The sequence below is a fragment of the Pleurodeles waltl genome, chromosome 11 (assembly GCF_031143425.1).
Source record: "Pleurodeles waltl isolate 20211129_DDA chromosome 11, aPleWal1.hap1.20221129, whole genome shotgun sequence".
Lineage (NCBI taxonomy): Eukaryota > Metazoa > Chordata > Amphibia > Caudata > Salamandridae > Pleurodeles > Pleurodeles waltl.
This window is the reverse complement of record NC_090450.1, coordinates 20,787,053-20,809,921: the sequence shown is the minus strand read 5'-3', so window position 1 is coordinate 20,809,921 and position 22,869 is coordinate 20,787,053. Positions and strand designations below refer to the sequence as shown.

Below are 22,869 nucleotides of genomic sequence, written 5' to 3'. Positions count from 1 at the left end.
CCTATGCAGTATAGGTAAGACACCCCTCTAGCAGGCCTTACAGCCCTAAGGCAGGGTGCACTATACCATAGGTGAGGGTACCAGTGCATGAGCACTGTGCCCCTACAGTGTCTAAGCAAAACCTTAGACATTGTAAGTGCAGGGTAGCCATAAGAGTATATGGTCTGGGAGTCTGTTTTACACGAACTCCACAGCACCATAATGGCTACACTGAAAACTGGGAAGTTTGGTATCAAACTTCTCAGCACAATAAATGCACACTGATGCCAGTGTACATCTTATTGTAAAATACACCCCAGAGGGCACCTTAGAGGTGCCCCCTGAAACTTAACCGACTATCTGTGTAGGCTGACTAGTTTTAGCAGCCTGCCACAAACCGAGACATGTTGCTGGCCCCATGGGGAGAGTGCCTTTGTCACTCTGAGGCCAGTAACAAAGCCTGCACTGGGTGGAGATGCTAACACCTCTCCCAGGCAGGAATTGTCACACCTGGCGGTGAGCCTCAAAGGCTCACCTCCTTTGTGCCAACCCAGCAGGACACTCCAGCTAGTGGAGTTGCCCGCCCCCTCCGGCCAGGCCCCACTTTTGGCGGCAAGGCCGGAGAAAATAATGAGAAAAACAAGGAGGAGTCACTGGCCAGTCAGGACAGCCCCTAAGGTGTCCTGAGCTGAAGTGACTCTAACTTTTAGAAATCCTCCATCTTGCAGATGGGGGATTCCCCCAATAGGGTTAGGATTGTGTCCCCCTCCCCTTGGGAGGAGGCACAAAGAGGGTGTACCCACCCTCAGGGCTAGTAGCCATTGGCTACTAACCCCCCAGACCTAAACACGCCCTTAAATTTAGTATTTAAGGGCTACCCTGAACCCTAGAAAATTAGATTCCTGCAACTACAAGAAGAAGGACTGCCCAGCTGAAAACCCCTGCAGCGGAAGACCAGAAGACGACAACTGCCTTGGCTCCAGAAACTCACCGGCCTGTCTCCTGCCTTCCAAAGATCCTGCTCCAGCGACGCCTTCCAAAGGGACCAGCGACCTCGACTTCCTCTGAGGACTGCCCCTGCTTCGAAAAGACAAGAAACTCCCGAGGACAGCGGACCTGCTCCAAGAAAAGCTGCAACTTTGTTTCCAGCAGCTTTAAAGAACCCTGCAAGCTCCCCGCAAGAAGCGTGAGACTTGCAACACTGCACCCGGCGACCCCGACTCGGCTGGTGGCGATCCAACACCTCAGGAGGGACCCCAGGACTACTCTGATACTGTGAGTACCAAAACCTGTCCCCCCTGAGCCCCCACAGCGCCGCCTGCAGAGGGAATCCCGAGGCTTCCCCTGACCGCGACTCTTTGAACCTAAAGTCCCGACACCTGGGAGAGACCCTGCACCCGCAGCCCCCAGGACCTGAAGGACCGGACTTTCACTGGAGGAGTGACCCCCAGGAGTCCCTCTCCCTTGCCCAAGTGGAGGTTTCCCCGAGGAACCCCCCCCTTGCCTGCCTGCAGCGCTGAAGAGATCCCGAGATCTCCCATTGACTTCCATTACAAACCCGACGCTTGTTTCTACACTGCACCCGGCCGCCCCCGCGCTGCTGAGGGTGAAATTTCTGTGTGGGCTTGTGTCCCCCCCGGTGCCCTACAAAACCCCCCCTGGTCTGCCCTCCGAAGACGCGGGTACTTACCTGCAAGCAGACCGGAACCGGGGCACCCCCTTCTCTCCATTCTAGCCTATGTGTTTTGGGCACCGCTCTGACCTCTGCACCTGACCGGCCCTGAGCTGCTGGTGTGGTGACTTTGGGGTTGCTCTGAACCCCCAACGGTGGGCTACCTTGGACCAAGAACTGAACCCTGTAAGTGTCTTACTTACCTGGTAAAACTAACAAAAACTTACCTCCCCCAGGAACTGTGAAAATTGCACTAAATGTCCACTTTTAAAACAGCTATTTGTCAATAACTTGAAAAGTATACATGCAATTTTGATGATTTGAAGTTCCTAAAGTACTTACCTGCAATACCTTTCGAATGAGATATTACATGTAGAATTTGAACCTGTGGTTCTTAAAATAAACTAAGAAAAGATATTTTTCTATACAAAAACCTATTGGCTGGATTTGTCTCTGAGTGTGTGTACCTCATTTATTGTCTATGTGTATGTACAACAAATGCTTAACACTACTCCTTGGATAAGCCTACTGCTCGACCACACTACCATAAAATAGAGCATTAGTATTATCTATTTTTACCACTATTTTACCTCTAAGGGGAACCCTTGGACTCTGTGCATGCTATTCCTTACTTTGAAATAGCACATACAGAGCCAACTTCCTACATTGGTGGATCAGCGGTGGGGTACAAGACTTTGCATTTGCTGGACTACTCAGCCAATACCTGATCACACGACAAATTCCAAAATTGTCATTAGAAATTCATTTTTGCAATTTGAAAAGTTTTCTAAATTCTTAAAAGACCTGCTAGGGCCTTGTGTTAGATCCTGTTTAGCATTTCTTTTAGAGTTTAAAAGTTTGTAAAAGTTTGAATTAGATTCTAGAACCAGTTGTAGATTCTTAAAAAGTATTCCAACTTTTAGAAGCAAAATGTCTAGCACAGATGTGACTGTGGTGGAACTCGACACCACACCTTACCTCCATCTTAAGATGAGGGAGCTAAGGTCACTCTGTAAAATAAAGAAAATAACAATGGGCCCCAAACCTACCAAAATACAGCTCCAGGAGCTTTTGGCAGAGTTTGAAAAGGCCAACCCCTCTGAGGGTGGCAACTCAGAGGAAGAGGATAGTGACTTGGAGGAAAATTCCCACCTACCAGTCCTATCTAGGGAGAACAGGGTCCCTCAAACCCTGACTCCAAAAATAATAGTCAGAGATGCTGGTTCCCTCACAGGAGAGACCAACACCTCTGAAATCACTGAGGATAACTCCAGTGAAGATGACCCCCTGTTAGCCAGGATGGTCAAAAGATTGGCTTTGGAAAAGCAGCTCCTAGCCATAGAAAGGGAAAGAAAAGAGATGGGCCTAGGTCCCATCGATGGTGGCAGCAACTTAAATAGGGTCAGAGATTCTCCTGACATCCTAAAAATCCCCAAAGGGATTGTAACAAAATATGAAGATGGTGATGACATCACCAAATGGTTCACAGCTTTTGAGAGGGCTTGTGTAACCAGAAAAGTAAACAGATCTCACTGGGGTGCTCTCCTTTGGGAAATGTTCACTGGAAAGTGTAGGGATAGACTCCTCACACTCTCTGGAAAAGATGCAGAATCTTATGACCTCATGAAGGGTACCCTGATTGAGGGCTTTGGATTCTCCACTGAGGAGTATAGAATTAGATTCAGGGGGGCTCAAAAATCCTCGAGCCAGACCTGGGTTGATTTTGTAGACTACTCAGTAAAAACACTAGATGGTTGGTTAACTGGAAATGAAGTGTGTGACTATGTTGGGCTTTATAATTTGTTTATGAAAGAACACATTTTAAGTAACTGCTTCAATGAAAAGCTGCATCAGTATCTGGTAGACCTAGGTCCAATTTCTCCCCAAGAATTGGGAAAGAAGGCAGACCACTGGGTCAAGACTAGGGTAACCAAAACTTCCACTGGGGGTGACCAAAAGAAAGGGGTTACAAAAACTCCCCAGGAGAAAGTGGGTGACACTAGAAACAAAGAAAAAGAGTCCTCTGTAGGCCCCCAAAAACCAGAACAGGTGGGTGGGCCCCAAGACACAACCCAAAACAAAGGTGGGTACCAGGGTAAGAACTGGGATGCCACTAAGGCATGGTGCCACAACTGTAAACAGTCTGGGCACCACACCAAGGACACTTCTTGTCCCAAAAACAAACCCCAGAACAAAATTCCAGGGGTAACCAGTGTAGCCATGGGAGATGACTCCTCAGATGAGGAGGTCTTCATAGCCTTCAACTGGAAACAGGGCCCAACAGGTGAGTTGGAGATTCCAGAGGGAAGTAGACACTTCCACCACCTACTGGTGAATGGAATCCCAACCACTGCCCTGAGAGACACTTGTGCCAGTCACACTATTGTGCATGACAGGCTGGTGCTCTCGAACCAGTACATCCCAGGTGAGACTGCCAGGGTAAGAGTTAGCCTAGACAGGGTCACTAAGAGGCCTGTGGCTTTAGTGCCCATAGAAGTGGGTGGCACTCTTAGCTGGAGAAGGGTAGTAGTCAGTACAGACCTCCCCCTTGATTGTCTCCTTGGAAATGACTACCCAGAGGTTAGTCAGAGCCCAAGAGAGGAACTGGTCCAGTGCCAGTCCTCTCCCAAGGATTCTGGAAATCCTGCCTCTGCAGTAAATGCAAGCAGGCCCCAGAAGAAGAAGAAAAGAAAACAGAGTAGGAGGGGTGGACAACCTTTAGCCAAGGTTACAGCAAGCCAGGGAGATTCTGCTCCAGTAGGGGAGAACTCCAAAAATGGCCCTGATAAAGTCCAACCTGACCCACAAGAAGTCCTGGCTAGTCAGGCAACTGTTAAACCTGAGTGGGTGGCTCCTCAGCCAACAGAAGAAAGAGTGGAAGAAGGGTGTTTACTACAAGATGTGGTAACCCCCCACTCCAATACAGCAGACAGGCAACCTGAACCCAAAGAAGCCTGTAACTTAGCCCCTTCCCTTTTAGGTGAAGAGCTAAAGGTGTGGTTCTGGGCACTGACAGCTGTCAGTGGCCTCTGCTGGGTGTTAGCCTTTATGGCTGCACTATCCTTAGCATGGTGGTCTGACCCCATGCCAAATAGCAAGTTAGGCCCCCTGACCCTATTGGTCATGGTGGGGTTACTCCAGCTCTGGGTAACCTCTCTGGGTAAGCTAGGGGTGACCCTGGCCAAGATAAGGTTAGCAGAGGTGGACACCTCTAAGACCAAAATAGAAAGAATGGGTGGAGACATTGAAGAGGCAGACAAGAGGCAATTCAGACTAGGTCCTATCACTGTGGAAGTGGGTCAGTTCCCCAAAGGGAATGACCTGAACAGAAGGATGTAAGGCAGAGTAGGCCCTGCAACTAACCAGCCTATTTCTCCTACTCTTCCTCGCCTGACAGACTAGGAAGACTCTCCCAGCTTGGGCTGAGTCTCCTGGCCTGTAGGCTGGGGGGGGCTTGTGTAAAGAAATGGCTCCCTGTTGCAGTTACCCCCCACTTTTTGCCTGATACTGATGCTGACTTGACTGAGAAGTGTGCTGGGACCCTGCTAACCAGGCCCCAGCACCAGTGTTCCTTCACCTAAAATGTACCATTGTATCCACAATTGGCACACCCTGGCATTCAGATAAGTCCCTTGTAACTGGTACTTCTAGTACCAAGGGCCCTGATGCCAAGAAAGGTCTCTAAGGGCTGCAGCATGCCTTATGCCACCCTAGAGACCCCTCACTCAGCACAGACACACTGCTTACAAGCCTGTGTGTGCTGGTGAGAACAAAATGAGTAAGTCGACATGGCACTCCCCTCAGGGTGCCATGCCAGCCTCTCACTGCCTATGCAGTATAGGTAAGACACCCCTCTAGCAGGCCTTACAGCCCTAAGGCAGGGTGCACTATACCATAGGTGAGGGTACCAGTGCATGAGCACTGTGCCCCTACAGTGTCTAAGCAAAACCTTAGACATTGTAAGTGCAGGGTAGCCATAAGAGTATATGGTCTGGGAGTCTGTTTTACACGAACTCCACAGCACCATAATGGCTACACTGAAAACTGGGAAGTTTGGTATCAAACTTCTCAGCACAATAAATGCACACTGATGCCAGTGTACATCTTATTGTAAAATACACCCCAGAGGGCACCTTAGAGGTGCCCCCTGAAACTTAACCGACTATCTGTGTAGGCTGACTAGTTTTAGCAGCCTGCCACAAACCGAGACATGTTGCTGGCCCCATGGGGAGAGTGCCTTTGTCACTCTGAGGCCAGTAACAAAGCCTGCACTGGGTGGAGATGCTAACACCTCCCCCAGGCAGGAGTTGTCACACCTGGCGGTGAGCCTCAAAGGCTCACCTCCTTTGTGCCAACCCAGCAGGACACTCCAGCTAGTGGAGTTGCCCGCCCCCTCCGGCCAGGCCCCACTTTTGGCGGCAAGGCCGGAGAAAATAATGAGAAAAACAAGGAGGAGTCACTGGCCAGTCAGGACAGCCCCTAAGGTGTCCTGAGCTGAAGTGACTCTAACTTTTAGAAATCCTCCATCTTGCAGATGGGGGATTCCCCCAATAGGGTTAGGATTGTGTCCCCCTCCCCTTGGGAGGAGGCACAAAGAGGGTGTACCCACCCTCAGGGCTAGTAGCCATTGGCTACTAACCCCCCAGACCTAAACACGCCCTTAAATTTAGTATTTAAGGGCTACCCTGAACCCTAGAAAATTAGATTCCTGCAACTACAAGAAGAAGGACTGCCCAGCTGAAAACCCCTGCAGCGGAAGACCAGAAGACGACAACTGCCTTGGCTCCAGAAACTCACCGGCCTGTCTCCTGCCTTCCAAAGATCCTGCTCCAGCGACGCCTTCCAAAGGGACCAGCGACCTCGACTTCCTCTGAGGACTGCCCCTGCTTCGAAAAGACAAGAAACTCCCGAGGACAGCGGACCTGCTCCAAGAAAAGCTGCAACTTTGTTTCCAGCAGCTTTAAAGAACCCTGCAAGCTCCCCGCAAGAAGCGTGAGACTTGCAACACTGCACCCGGCGACCCCGACTCGGCTGGTGGCGATCCAACACCTCAGGAGGGACCCCAGGACTACTCTGATACTGTGAGTACCAAAACCTGTCCCCCCTGAGCCCCCACAGCGCCGCCTGCAGAGGGAATCCCGAGGCTTCCCCTGACCGCGACTCTTTGAACCTAAAGTCCCGACACCTGGGAGAGACCCTGCACCCGCAGCCCCCAGGACCTGAAGGACCGGACTTTCACTGGAGGAGTGACCCCCAGGAGTCCCTCTCCCTTGCCCAAGTGGAGGTTTCCCCGAGGAACCCCCCCCTTGCCTGCCTGCAGCGCTGAAGAGATCCCGAGATCTCCCATTGACTTCCATTACAAACCCGACGCTTGTTTCTACACTGCACCCGGCCGCCCCCGCGCTGCTGAGGGTGAAATTTCTGTGTGGGCTTGTGTCCCCCCCGGTGCCCTACAAAACCCCCCCTGGTCTGCCCTCCGAAGACGCGGGTACTTACCTGCAAGCAGACCGGAACCGGGGCACCCCCTTCTCTCCATTCTAGCCTATGTGTTTTGGGCACCACTCTGACCTCTGCACCTGACCGGCCCTGAGCTGCTGGTGTGGTGACTTTGGGGTTGCTCTGAACCCCCAACGGTGGGCTACCTTGGACCAAGAACTGAACCCTGTAAGTGTCTTACTTACCTGGTAAAACTAACAAAAACTTACCTCCCCCAGGAACTGTGAAAATTGCACTAAATGTCCACTTTTAAAACAGCTATTTGTCAATAACTTGAAAAGTATACATGCAATTTTGATGATTTGAAGTTCCTAAAGTACTTACCTGCAATACCTTTCGAATGAGATATTACATGTAGAATTTGAACCTGTGGTTCTTAAAATAAACTAAGAAAAGATATTTTTCTATACAAAAACCTATTGGCTGGATTTGTCTCTGAGTGTGTGTACCTCATTTATTGTCTATGTGTATGTACAACAAATGCTTAACACTACTCCTTGGATAAGCCTACTGCTCGACCACACTACCATAAAATAGAGCATTAGTATTATCTATTTTTACCACTATTTTACCTCTAAGGGGAACCCTTGGACTCTGTGCATGCTATTCCTTACTTTGAAATAGCACATACAGAGCCAACTTCCTACATTAAACATAAAGGATTAACTGTGATATAATCAGCTTTCTAGTTACCCTTTGTTTCCAGCATGGGGAACAGGAGGATCTAATTTGCTTTGACAACCATGAATATATGTATTTATATGTATGTCTATAAAGAAAATCTATGAAGCGATTGACTCTTTAAGGCTTAGAAAAGAATCACATGGTATAAGTAAAAAGTTTACCGCTAGCAGTCCACGTATTCCTTAAAATATATGAAAAAGTATTTGAACGAGGCTCAAAAACACAATCGATTTTCAACCACAAAGTAATCTCATCCACAAAAAACACACAAAATGGCACAACAAATGCATTTGATGCACCTCCTAGAAGAGTCCAAGGTTGGGTATAATGTCAAGAAGTTAAGGAACACGTTCTCGGTTCATGTCTTGTCAATGTCACCATCCTGCTTAAGGTGTAAGAAGACCCAAGTTAACAATGAACGTTTAGTTCATCCTTCAGTTCTACATGTGTGCAGTTGAGCTAGAAGATCAGGCCTCGCCTTGATTAACAGTAGTTTTCTCTCTATAGATGCCTGACAGCTATCAGCAAGTATAGCCACTGAACTAATATTCAAAATAACAATTTAACAAGATTCAAATTAAAAAAAACTCCAAGCGAGACAATTCACGTCCAAATTGCTAGAATGCTGTTTGCTTTCATAAAGTGTACACAATTTCTTAACAACTATGCATCATTTACCACAATACAAACGTTTTCAAAATTGCAGGTGCAATTATTTAGTTGAAACTTAGTCGGTACATATACCTATAATAATTTAGCAGTTAATACTAAATCTAGTTAGTACAAAAAAACAATATTGCAAAATAAAAAGATTAAAATAATTTTTCTGTCAATTCACGTAGCCTGTCTTCTAGATGACAACAGTGAATCAGATTATGTAATAGCTACGTGCTAAAGAAGATTCTTCAAGTCTTTACTATTAAATTACTGGGTAGGTAACAATCATTGATGTATTAATAATCTTCCGCCCGGGTGTCAAGCGTCCAATATAAAGTTGGAAACAGAGTGGGATTTCATTCTCCCCAGTGTTTTGTAATAGTGGAGGCCTTGCTTCCAGAATGTTAATCTTAAGGGATTCAATACGTGCCTTCAACATGGGGTCACAAGTCCATACAAATGGAACATCAGGCCCCTCTTCCATCAAAACACCATCAGTCATAAAAACGAACTTCTGGACTTATTTCGTTTTGAAGTGACGGACCTAAGCAGCAAAATACGTACCCTGGTTTTGAGGTATAATTTTCTGAGGTAAGAGGAGTGGTCCCATTCCTTACCGGAAAGAACTGTCTGGCTTTCAGCGTCACAGCTAGTGTAAGGATAGTCCTTCATTTCAAGTGGGCAATGTCACCAGAAGCCCAACATAGGTTCTTAAGCATCGTGGGTCTATTTCTTGTCAGGGCCTTTGTAGGACAAAGGGAAGACTTAAATGGCTCAAACAGTCTTTCACTCCTTATAAACAAAAGTCCTCAGGTTAGACTACGTTCTGATTAAATCAAGATCAGGTTCAATTACAGATTTATGAACAAAGCTTTAACACCCAATTCAACATCTAATGGAAATAATAGTGGACGAGGGCAGAACAGATGATGGACTCGGGTCCCACGGAGAGCATCTAATTTGGTCTTAGCCCATTGGAGAACATATATCATGCGTGATGCTGGATCAGTGGAGGGTGTGGAAAGAGTTTGCTGAAACCAGTTCAGCTTCCAGTTACAGAGCACATTAGGGTGATGCAATTTGTCCATCTGGCCTTTTAAGGAAAATCCCTATCTTTTCTTGCTGGCAAATTCCATTGCTATCACTGCACTTCCTCTCTGCAGTGCTCTTGGGTTCTTCCTCGAGAGCACTGGTGCTTGCGTTGAGACTGGGAAATGGCAGAACAGTGTTTTCCATCAAGATTTCTATTCCATGGAATTCGTAGCCACCGCCCTTCTGCGGTGCCCAGGACATTGGGGCTAAGACTCTTGCAGAGTTATGCAGGTCTTTCTTTTCTGTTATGTATTTAGTGACCTTCCCAGCAGCAAATGGCTTTCTGAAGCGATCTTGTGCTTTAAAATGGCCAACTATAATCAAACAGCCCTGCAGTTATTGAACAAGATCTGACAATATTAAATAGATAAAATGCTTTGAAATAAGATTCAGAGAACTCTGACTTGATCAGCGACTAAGAAATTTGGATATTGTCGGTCTAGTTTTGGATTCCAACAGTAATTGTAATATGGCTCAAGGAGACTTTTTAGTATATCTGTTCTATGGCCCATAAAAACACAACTGAGAATATCTGGTCTCTATGGATAAACTGCTCATGGATGTCTATGGTAAGCCTTCTAGTAGGTCTGACCTTTGGAAAGGACTGCTCAAGGACTCCTAGTTATAAACATTTAAATACAGTTGCATCCTTACTCGCAGAAACTATTCTTGAGTAATTCACCTAGAGGACCCACAAGAGAAGACTTGTGGATGTTTACTGTGAAGCTCATATAAATACCAAATTTAGACATACCTGGTGAAGAACTCATTGAATCAAAAAACCTTTCCTTTGGGCGTATTTAGGTTTGGGACTTACAAAGTAAGGCACATGGGCACATCAACTCTTGGAGTCCAAAAATGGGCTGTGGCATTGTAAGCGCTAGGGCTTCCAGGATCAGACCCAGGAGTAGAACAACTGGTGGGCAGCTGCGCTTTCCTTCATTTTACATAGGTGTGCACTGGGATGTGCAGAATATGACCGTGAACATCAGCCTTAGCACACTCAAAGCTAGATATTTGGGTTTCCTTGATGAGAACTTGGGATGTCTGCTCAAGGATCTCCAAAGTAAGACTTCTGGATGTAACTACTCTCAGACTCACCGAGTAAGAGGGATGGTAGGTTTCATCTCAGAATAAATAATTGTTGCACATCTTCAAATCACCTCCCAGAACACCCATGTCATCTATACACGTGTACATGCCTGCCCGAACATACCCTGAACGTCATACGTGAGCATGTGTGGGACTAGGGTAACCAATGTGTTTGGCACTAGGGCACGGGTGGATACTTGTTCTAGTGGTTTTAGAAAGAGAAACAACAGCAAGTCCCGGCTCTCAGAAAGCCACAGTGGACAATCCCCAAGAGTATTTGCAGCTGATCTAATGACTTAAGAGAGACACATGGGATTTGAAGTGTGTCTTCCTTTGCAATCTCACATTGATGGAGACCTCGAGTAAGTGTGTACATGTGTCTATCACTTTGGTCAGGTAGACACAAATAATGGGTGTGCTGTATGTCTACTAACCAACTGCCACAATGAAAGACGAGGTATCTGTATGAAGGATTTATATTAAAAAAGTGATTGTGTTGTGTCTGTGCCTCTGCATGTGTTTATCAAGAGTGGGGAATTGACTCTTTGAGGAGGAGGTGTTTAAGAGTCGCTGAGCGGTAGGAACAGTGCGCACCACATACGGATTAGGTTCCGGAGACTAAGGGGGGAGGGGCCAATAGTAAAATGAAGGGGAGGGGCTTGTCCTCTGGAAGTGTTTTCACAAGGCCACTATTCCTTCAGATTGCAGGATACTGGAGCAATGCAACATCTACAGTTTGTAGAAGGGTCTACTTACGGTGCCGGGCCTGGTAAAGTCGATGCTGTGAGCCACACTTTGCCGCATTTGGTTGCTGAAAAGACGGACGCAGACGCTTTGCAGGTACTCAGGTGTGATCTTCAAAAATAAAATAAGATCCATTACACATTAACTCAGACAAAACCAGAGAAAATGAGAACAAGTTACAACATTCATAACCGTAGTGGAAACTAATGGCTCCCACTTACGAGATAATTTAGTTTTTGTCGGTGAGCTGAGCTTTGTGGAAACCGATGCTATGACCCATGTATGGTCCACATTTCTCACCAATTGCAGTTGTGCCCAAAGGCCACAATATGGAGAGGCAGCATATTTGATGCTGTGCCTATAAATTATAAGGCTGTAGACAACCTCCAGGTAAATGTAAGATCCCCGAGTATAAGACGAGTTCGCCAGGCTCATGGACTAAAGACAGGACATTGGAAAGCCTTGATTATAAAATGTCAGAGTACTTCATTCTGCATAATACTGCTGTATGATATGGAAGAGAGGATGCCCGCCCTGCAGCTGTACATTCATTGCTCAATTTCCTTATTTCTCAATTTTTCTTCTATCTCTAATTTCCAACATGAATCACAGAAAAGCAATGCAAAGACACACAAACCTATTACTGAAAAGAATAACTAAATAATACCTGTGTGAACCACTTCCATCATTAGCTTGTCACTAGTCACTGCAAAACATGAACACTCCTCTACAAAAGGCAAACACTTTCTATCAGATGAAAACATTTTAGTATTCAAGTGCAACAAACCTTGCGATTCACGAACTCACAGGAATTGCAGCACATAAATTAATTTCTTAATGAACCAAACTACGTTTGTGACTCATGCCACATCGCTATTGGGTGGCGGGTGAAATGGGCATTGGGTCTTAATTGCAAGTTGAACGAGATGTATTAATGGTTTACAACCACACAAAGTAGGAAGTAACACATTTGCAAATGGAAACCTGCAACCACTGAATAGCTTATCCTTTGGAAATTGAGTTGGGTGGCCTCCAGGGAGTAGGCTTTGGATGAGGGTACCCACAGCTGCTCCCCGTCCACGGACTTCCCAAATAGGAAGCATTTTTAACGTAACTTCAGCTCCTTTAAGGAAAACAGGCTGCTTTTAAAATAAAAATCATGTTTGGGAGTGCAACTGCAGGATGTAGATGTTCCTTGCAGGCCACCATCCCTTAACTCGTAGCCCTTAACAGATATCCGCAAATAGTGATATGTTTACTTAAAATTCATTAGGCAAGTCATTCTGCAACCTCCTACATTTGGACATTTAGTATTGTGACATATTAGTGCATAGGTCACACTGCAAAATAAAAAGGCAAGTCCAATGCAGTTGGTGTCCAATTTGCACCTACTTGTTTGAACCATGTTCAATACCTGATGATACAAGCACTCACTCTGGCCATCGGGCGCCTGTCATCGAGTCGTACATAAAAGTCTTAGAAGGGTCCTCTTCGTCTCAACATCTGCATGCGTCTCATCCCACTGATACCTGGCACCAGCACTTGTGCTTTCGACTGCATCTCACATGAGTGTTCATTAGTGGCTCGAAATACTTTCCAACTGTTGGCCATCTCTTGAGGCTGCCATACACTGCGTTTGTAAGCCACCAGAGTTAGAAAATCCAAACATAAGGGGGAGGCTGCGGTGAAAGTGTCAATGCTGGCCAGCTATTGGTTATTCTGGATCGAATGTGACTTGATAACTATTACAATTTTCTTCTAATGAGCCACATTTTTAACAAATAATTGAGGCAATACCATGGGCTCCACGATCGCCACAACCCCAATGCCTTGCTCCACCCCCAACCACCATCATCCTGCCTTGCTCTACCCAGACCCCCGCCATCATACCTTGCTCTACCCAGACCCCCGCCATCATACCTTGGTCTGCCCAGACTCCTGCCATCATGCCTTAATCCACCCAGACCCCTGCTATCATGCCTTGCTCCACCCAGAGTCGAGCCATCCTGCCTTGCTGCACCTCGACCGCCGCCATCTTGCCTCATTCTGGGCCAGATGTAGCAACTTTAAAATTTGCGAGGTGCAAAGTGCGAGTCCATGCGACTCGCAATTTGCACCTCGCAAATTGGTATGCAGTACGGTGTCTCAGACACCGACTGCAACTCACTATGGGGTCGCAATGACCCACCTCATGAATATTCATGAGGTGGGTCGCAAATTGCTGCCCCATAGCGAGTATAGGCACTCGCAAACATGGTCGCCTGCTGTCGTCAGCAGACCACCATGTTCGTGACTGCTTTAAATAAAGCAGTTTTTTTTTTTTTAAAGTGTAGACCGTTTTCCTTAAAGGAAAACGAGCTGCACTTAAAAAAAAAAACCGAAACCTTTAGTTTCGGTATTTTTTCAGGGCAGGGAGTGGTCCCTTGGACCACTCCCTGCCCTGAAAAAATAATTTTGGGTCCATTCACAAAGGGGAAGGGGTCCCATGGGGACCCCTTCCAATTTGCGAGTGGGTTACCATCCACTTGAAGTGGATGGTAACTGCGATACCATTTATTGCATACCACTCAGACTCGCAAATAGGAAGGGAACACCCCTTCCTATTTGCGATTCTGAAATGCATATTGCGAGTCGGTACCGACTCGCAATATGCATTTCTGAATAGGAAAGAGGCTTTTGCGCCTCGCAAACGGCGATTTTCGCCGTTTGCGAGGCGCAAACCCTTTGCTACATCTGGCCCTCTGTTCTTTAATGTCCACCATCTAGTGTCTTGGATTGCTCCCCGCTTACATGGCTCCTGCATATGACTACTGACTTGACTTCTTTCACTTGCACCTTGTCCACAATCCCAACCAGTGGTGGAACTGATGGGGGTGTGGGGAGGGTCAAAGGAGGCTAGCCCCCCTCCAGCTTGCTTCATTGTTCCTGTGGCACTGGTGCCCCTCTCCATGGCTCCCAGTAACTTCGGGAGATCACTTTGTGTATGGTACAAGTCAATTAAAAGCATTCAGTTTGCAAAAGGACCCACTCAAAGCCCAGAAGAGTCAGACAGAGTGACTGTAATGCTGTGAATGAATTGTGGCATTTCAGATGTAACGCGCCTCACTATTCATGTGGCTGGCCTTGCCTGCAACGCGCCCAGGGTCAATATCTGGCACAAAAAGGACAAGTTAGATGGCATGTGTGCTGATGCCCCTGACACCAGGCCTCTTGTTTTCACTACAGCATCAGGCACAGTTGACTTGATCTAGTCCGCCACACCCAATGTGCACCACAGAGACCCCCAGGTCCTTACAACCGCCTTCACCCTTCCGGAAACTTGATATAGGATACCAAAATGTAGGCAACTTCTGAATGAACAGCAGTTCTCGTATCTCTTGTAGTGAAATGTACAGTAACAGTTTTTGGTGTACCTGTACACACTGCAGATGTTTTGTTTCCTCATTCCAAACCCAGTAGGATTCACTGAGCTTGCAGCCTGATGCTCAATGGAAGACTGTGTTCTTCATATGTAAACTGTTGTTCGAAGGTGTCGTCTTCGCAAATGGCAGAGATAGGCCTTTGTGTTGTTGTTAGAGCAATGATCTTGCCTACTGCACCCACTCCACCTCCATCAATGGTCCTAGGCCAGACAATGGGATATGATCACTCATTGGAAGAGCACTGGAGGGTGCCAGGGGGAATCTCTCACTGGAGAGACAACGGAGGGAGAATAGTCAATATCAGAAACGCAGTAAATTCTTCGCCTCGGGTGTGAGGGGGGCCAATGTGAAAACCAGAGCAGGAAGATGCTTGAATGCCTACTGGTGAGAAACCACCCGCTAGGACATGGACCTCCTGGGTGCGGACGATTTTTAGGGATATCAACGCTGACATCCCAGTAACTTGTGACTAAAAGATGGGATATCACGAAGATAAAGGCTACGGAGAGGGAATGGTAAAGAGAATGGAGAGGGAACTATAGCCATTACAGATAAAGAATGGAATATAATGTGTGTCCAACAGAGGTGGTTGTAAGTTTGCAGGTGAAATTAGTGGAAAACAAACCTAATGAACCAGGGAACAAGGGCCCTGTTCCATCAAAGTAGTTTCTCTGTATTTGTAATTATGGATGGCATTCACCAGGCTGACGAACCCAGCACGATTAATGCTCTTCATGCTAAAAATGAAATTAGTCATCACTTTTCTTGTTCCTAACTTCATCTCATTCTACCAGTGTCTGTGTTCATGTATGGGGTGAACCATTCCAAAGATACCCAGCAGAGGCTGCCTTCTCCAAACTCCCATCCTTTCCGCCACTCTTCTTTCCAGGACACCCCCTCCCCTGTCTTCTCATCCCTGGTGTGCCTTGAGCCCCCACTTCCCTCTACTTGAAGCTTCTCCTGTTACTACCTAGCCTCTTACCCAACATCTCCTGTACCTCACCTTCATGCACTTTTTATCCCTTTCCTACCTTCCACGCGCTTACACCTGTTGTCACCCGCCCGCTCCGCTCGTCTTCGTTTTACTTGCCTTTTCTTCTTCTTTTGATTCCATTGTCCCCACCGGGCTTGAAAATCGCGAAGCCTTTTGAGTTTGCATAGACACAGACAACAAGCATTTGCAAAACCATTAGTTCTGGCCTTACTGATGCCATGGGTATTGTTCATTATCTCATTCAAGCAAATAATACAAAAATTAAATAGGGAAAAAAAGAAGACACAACGTTGCCGCAATGTGGTGGCAAAATGTTTGCCATAAAGATGTTAAAACAAAGTTCCCATCATACATTTTATTAGAAGTCTTTTAATAGACCAGTATGGGTGCTTCCTAATAGGCAGCTGTAGCTAGAAAAGAAAGACAGACCCTATTTATTTAAATGCCTAGCACAATAAAATATGATTATTAATGTATTCTAGGCTCCAATTTACTGTAATAGTGACACAGTTCATTATACATTCAAGGCTTACTAAAAAAAATTTTTTTTTAAGAATAAAGACTGGAAAAAAATATGGGGACACCAGACTTGTCACTGAAGTGGACATCGTTTTAATTAGATCTAATCAGCAAAAAGGTGTTGCAGTGGAGAAGCCAATGGCTGAAGTGGGCCGGCCTTTTGCCGCAGGCTGTACGCAGTGTTGGACAGAGACACAAATTGTGATTGACAGTTCAACAGACCAATGGATGAAGAGGGCTGACCAAAAGCTTATGTGTATGTATTTATTTGCTTAACTTTTTTATTACACAAGCCAGGCGATACAATTAAACCTGTCTCCAGACCAGACCAGACCAGACATAAAAATACTGCTGCGATCAGTGTTCCGTTTACACATCACTAACCGCTTTACCCATTTTCTATTTAGAAAAATGAACGCACTTACAATTAGTAATGTTTATAATACTTTTTCCTATTATTATACAGGCACCTGGATTCCATCGCAAGTCCTGCATAGTTAGTTTATGAACATTACCAGATTTCATAGGAAAGGATTTGTCTGGGGTCGCCAGCTGATGTTCCACATGTTCATTTTCTCCAGAGTGGGTCAGCTGACCCCTGCAAGTGTTCACAATACCTGTAGTGAAAGCCTGCAGTGGCTCTGGGCATTGAAGGTCTGGGGTGTGGCACCCTTTGATCAAAGACCCAAGCAGTACCCAGGCAGTGAGCAGAGCTGGTCAACCCGCCCTTGTATCCACATTCCACAGCAAGTCCCTAATCACAATGTGTACCACAAAAAAAGTTTATATTGACTTAAACCTTTGCTGTGTTCTGCTCACTTGCTGGCTACCTGTAGCCATTTTGACATGGCCATGAACTTGGGGTCCTTTCAGAAGGTCATCTAATGCCCTCAAAGTTATTGGAGAGATTACAGCGTGTGAGAGTCACCACCACCCGTTACATTATTATGGGAAAGAAGCAATCTTACACCCTGGCATATGTAGAGATGCTTAGCGTGTGCTCGGGATCCAAGAAACATAAATCCTTATCATGGATCTAGGAATAAATGCTGCAGCTCAGTCCCATCAGCTTCCAAGATTGGAAGCATTCTACGCACTGATAGTAGGGGTGACAAACAACTGGTTAGTGACATACAGCACATGTTCCAACTGCTCCTGCCTGAAGACACTTGCATCAGGCCTCATGCTTAGAGATCAAAAGCCACAAAGAAGTATTTGTGGTGATACATCCAACCATACAAGTGAGAGAAGGAAGACAAAATCCACCAACCAGCCAGAAAACACATTTGCAGCAGGCTGCTAAAATGTTCCCGCGCTTGACAAACTGGCTACAGAACTTGGGTTTGTAACTCAGTTACTTCAATAAATGCTCACTGCAAACAGACATGTCCTTAGGCAAATATTTGAAGAATGTGAGGCTGCAGTGACAAGCAACAAACACAGCATGCAGTAAAGATCATGTTTAAATAAAACAGTAATACAATAACCAATGGATGAGAGGTTCTGTGTACATTTAACATCACAGGTTCCTTGTTAAACTGCTAGGATCGGTAAGAACTTTCAGGCCTGGAAACAAATCTTACACCTGTGCCCAGCACCTCCAGAAAAACGTAACTAAAGGATGTTTGGTGAACAATAATTAAAACACTACTTTCGTCCGAAAATCTCCCTTTGCTATAAAGGATTCAAAGAAAAATGGAAATAATTGCAAACATTTTAAGATAAACTGGGTGTCAAACCCTGTTCAAGAGGCCACGAGTCAAGCAGGGGTGACTGGGCCACAATCATTGGGGTTTGGGCCTTTTACCACTGCTGTCCCAGGCCCAGCCCTACCATGGCTGTGCAAGCTGGGTCAATTAGAACCCTCTCTGCTTTTGGCTCTCAGTAGTAGCAAGGGGGGGGGGGGGGGGGGAGTCACAGGCCTCTTACGGAGGTTCGTGTCATGTCAGGCATGAGCGGACCACAATAAGGTCAAAGTACTGTATCAACCAGAAAACATATAATTCGACTACACAATCAATAATACACACATACCTAGTACACAATTGCTAGTCTTTGTGTCACAGGGGCTTCTGCCTACTGGTGTCTCTGTGTCCGAGGCAGATTGTTAGGGCAACTTGCACGCCTCCCCTCCTTCAAGTCTTAGCACTCAGTCTCTCAGGCCCAGGCTTGTTCAGTCTCTCGCCAAGTATGTGGAAGTGGTAAGGCCTTGCGTGGCCCTCCCGCGGCGGTGGCATCTCACCAGTGACAAAAGCCTCCAGGTGCCACACAGCAGCCTTCTTAGGAGCCACGCGGCAGCTGGCCACGCAATGCTCCATGCGGCAGGGATGGAGGCTTCTGGCAAGGTCCCTGTGCCAGGGCGGCAGACTGCACACCCTGGCTCACTCCAGTGGGTACTAGAGTCAGTCATGCTCTGCCTGGGTGGACTGCCCACCATTAAAGCATAAAGAGGTGAGAGCAGGCGAACTATGTACGCCCCCCCCCTCCCAGAGACCAGGAAGAGGCACCAATCTGTGCCCCTTTGAAAGACTCCGTTGCTTAGCAACAGATGCTGCGTGCCTCGCCCGGCTCTCCTTGCCACCTCCTTATGGCAGCTCCCGTCGCCGTGTACAGCCCAATGCACCAGGAAGGGCCTGGCACTTCTGAGGGAGCCGGTCTGCTCTTCCCTCCCACACGAGGTGCCAGCCATGCCCATGAGCTGTCCGGAGAAAGCAACCTCTCCTCCGGCTTGTACTGTGGCCTGGGCTCTGGGCTTCCAACATGGAACCCGCGGGCTGGCATTACTCGTGCACAGCACACTATCGAGTGTAGCACAGCACACTACCACAGCACACTATCGCGTGCAGCACAGCACACTATCGCGTGCAGCACAGCACACTACCACAGCACACTATCGCGTGCAGCACAGCACACTACCACAGCACACTGTCGTGTGTAGCACAGCACACTATCGCGTGTAACCCACAGCACACTATCGCGTGCAGCACAGCACACTACCACAGCACACTATCGCGTGCAGCACAGCACACTACCGCGTGCAGCACAGCACACTACCACAGCACACTATCGCGTGCAGCACAGCACACTACCACAGCACACTGTCGTGTGTAGCACAGCACACTATCGCGTGTAACACACAGCACACTATCGCGTGCAGCACAGCACACTATCGCGTGCAGCACAGCACACTATCGCGTGCAGCACAGCACACTACCACAGCACACTATCGCGTGCAGCACAGCACACTATCGCGTGTAGCACAGCACACTATCGCGTGCAGCACAGCACACTATCGCGTGCAGCACAGCACACTATCGCGTGTAGCACAGCACACTACCACAGCACACTATCGCGTGCAGCACAGCACACTACCACAGCACACTGTCGCGTGCAGCACAGCACACTATCGCGTGCAGCACAGCACACTATCGCGTGTAACCCACAGCACACTATCGCGTGTAGCACAGCACACACAGGATTCTGGGTTCACCACGAGCAGCGGATCTGTATATAAACGGGCCTGTAAGTGCGCATTCATGTCTCACGGGCACAGTCCGGTCACTATAATTCCCAAAGCATCGCACGAGATCCCCCCTGCACCCCGCACATGACGCGTGAAAGGGCCGGTGGTCCCCTGGCACTATGAAGGGGCGCTTGGTGCACTCATCCGAGATCAGGACTTGGTGCAGAACCTATTATAATCAAATGATGAGTTAGAAAATGCCCAGGACCGTGCACGCACGAGGGACCAAAAATGAAATAATAATAAAGAAGAATCACGGGTATAAGGTTCGAGCAGGCAGGGCAGGGGGCATTGGACATCATGCAGCCGACATTCCCACTCCAACACTCGGCAGACCTGGAATTTTGTACCTCCTTCCTCTCTATAAAGTAGCTCCAGAATGCTAAGACTGATTGGGGTGTGATTATTTCCAGTCAGTCATTCGCTGACTGTAACATGGGGCATTGCTTTTCTTTCCAGGCTGTGGCAACAGATCACTAACACTTTAGCCTAAAAAACAGCGGCATTAGAATGTGTGGTTGCTGCCCCCATCCCAGAGGTGCCCAGACCTCTAGCCTCCCTGCCCCTGATTACAAACATCCAGGCCCTATACCTCTCCACTTCTCCCCAAGAGCTCAGTCTCTGTAAACCCCATTAGAACTCCACACCCCACCAGATCCTATTTTTCTGAAATGATTAAAATGCCCCCAAAAAGTCTCCCCAGAGATGTCACCATTTCTCGAAAACCCGTCCCCTATTGTTAATCCCAAATAAAGTTGTTTGTGGTGCCACCTCCTGTGCTCAGTCTCCAACAAAAGATGAGATCTGGAATTCAGTGAGTGCAGATGGGTACACACCACCTCACCCTACCCTCCTCACTGCCCAACCCACCCTTTAAACCCCACCCTAGTGCCCTTCACCTCTCCACTGTAACAGCCCATCCTTGATGCATTATCCCTGCACCCCTTCAATTCCCATTCTACATTAACCACTAAAAACAAGCATTTGCAATGCAATGGGTCTCGCGTTTGTTCAAGTTAGAGCTGTTAGCGTTGTAAATTCCTAACTGGGCTTTTCTTGCCACATACATTGAAAATGAAAAATAAAACTGTTGACATAAGTGAGCCGATTGAAAGCGCCATGGCCGCCGTGTGCGTGAGCACAAAGGAGAGACAGAAAAAGAAGTTAGCTCACAGTAAAACGTATCGGCAAACGTGCAATTATCCATGTAAGAGGGGCGATGGCCAAGGCGGTTACAAAACTGCCCCAAGGAGTTACAAACATAAAGCATTTACCAATGATAACAAATGAGTTTTTAAAGGGAAGCCCATGAACGAGAGATAGTGATGGGGGGGTGGATGAAAGGCCACAGACAGATTACAACAGCCCAGAGCACTTGCGCGCTCGACCTAAAAACACACATTGCATTGAGCGCTCTGTTGCTTTGTAGTAGATTGCACCATTGGTCATAGAAATACTTGGATGCATACCTACCTAGGTAGACCCCAGAACACAAGAGAGAAGAGTCATGGCTACAGACACTGTCGAGGCTCATCAAGCCCTCTGTGCCTACATTCAGATCCACGCACATAAGAACAAGGCAACTTTGCACTACACTGGGAGATAAACTGAAATAAGGGGCAATTCCACAACTCATAAATTCAATCTCATAGCAAAGAGAGAACATTTTTTATTACATCAAAGAGAAATGTAGTTGCTCCTTGGCATATGTTCGAGCTCGCCCTTTTTGCAGGGTCATATTCAAGCTTTTTAACTTCCTCTTCCTGTTTTTCTGACCTCTTTTTGTTGGCTCTAGGACTCTGGGTACATTACCACTGCTGAACAGTGCTAAAGTGCATGTGCTCTCCCTTCTAAACTTGGTATGACTGGCGTACACCTGATTAGCACATTTAATTTACCTGTAGGTCCCTTGTGTAGTGCTATCCCTTATACCCAGGGCCTGTAAATTAAATGCTACTAGTGGGCCTGCAGCACAGCTTGCGGCACCCACAGAAGTAGCCTTTCAAACCGGTCTCTGACCTGTCACTGCAGGGCCTGCATGCACATTTTACTGCCACCGTGGCTTGGCATCTAAATTTACTTGCCAGGTCTGGAACTCCCATTTTACTGCATAGAGGTCACCCGTAAGGTAGGCCCTAGGTAGCCTTATGGGTAGGGTGCTATGTAAGTAAGAGGTAGGACATGTGCCTTCATTGTGTGGCATGTCCTGGTAGTGACAAACAGCCTATTTGGTTTCTCACTGCTGTGGGTGCTGCCTCACTCACAGGTTTGCATTGGGAGTACCATACCTATGTCTAAATTGTATTTTTGATCTATGAGGAGTAGCGTGGCCATGTTTGGTATGTTTTGAATGGTAGTGAGAAATGCTGCTTATTGGTGTAGGTGGATTTTTCATTACAATTATAGAAATGCCACTTTTAGTAAGTAGGTATTTCTCTGTGCTTATGAACTTTGTGCTTTGCAGCCTGACTCCAATCCACTTCTGGGGTAGAGTGATAGCTGGGCTTAGTACTTACCTTCCAGACAGCCATTACACAGGGAGGGTGAACCTGTAACAGGTTTACATCTGCATACTGAGTTGTCTTCCTGGGCTTGGAGAGGGAGAGGCAGGGGCCACTCACTTTTTTATAGGCTGTGTTCTGCCCTCATACAAAGGGCTTGTATACCCCCTACTGATGTCTGGACCCAGGGTCGGGTATGAAAGAGGGTGTTGTACACTTCTGAAATTCCTATGAAGTGCCCCCTGAGATCAAAGAGAAAATGAGTATCAGTACAGGGGTTGTTCCCCCATGTTTTCAGACATTGCATAGATCGGGAACCAGCTGCTGCTGGAGGGGGACTGTTATGTTGCAAGGAACCGCCACTGGACTGACTTGTTTTGTGCTGACCTGTGGTCTGCTAAGCCACAAGAGGGACTGCCACTTCCACTGCAAGGACCCTGGTGTGCTGGCCTGTTTGCCCTCTGTCTTGTGTTCCACCAGTAATCTCCAGGGAC

The 22,869-nt window shown here is 47.1% G+C and overlaps 1 protein-coding gene across 1 annotated transcript in view; it reads right to left on the bottom strand.

Moving 5' to 3' along the window:
• ARMC9 (armadillo repeat containing 9) overlaps positions 1-22,869 on the bottom strand; it is a 415,690-nt gene that overhangs the window by 319,680 nt on the left and 73,141 nt on the right. The window contains exon 9 of the mRNA XM_069212859.1: positions 11,429-11,527. Within this exon, the coding sequence (XP_069068960.1) occupies positions 11,429-11,527 (99 nt within the window). The remainder of the gene's footprint in view (positions 1-11,428; positions 11,528-22,869) is intronic.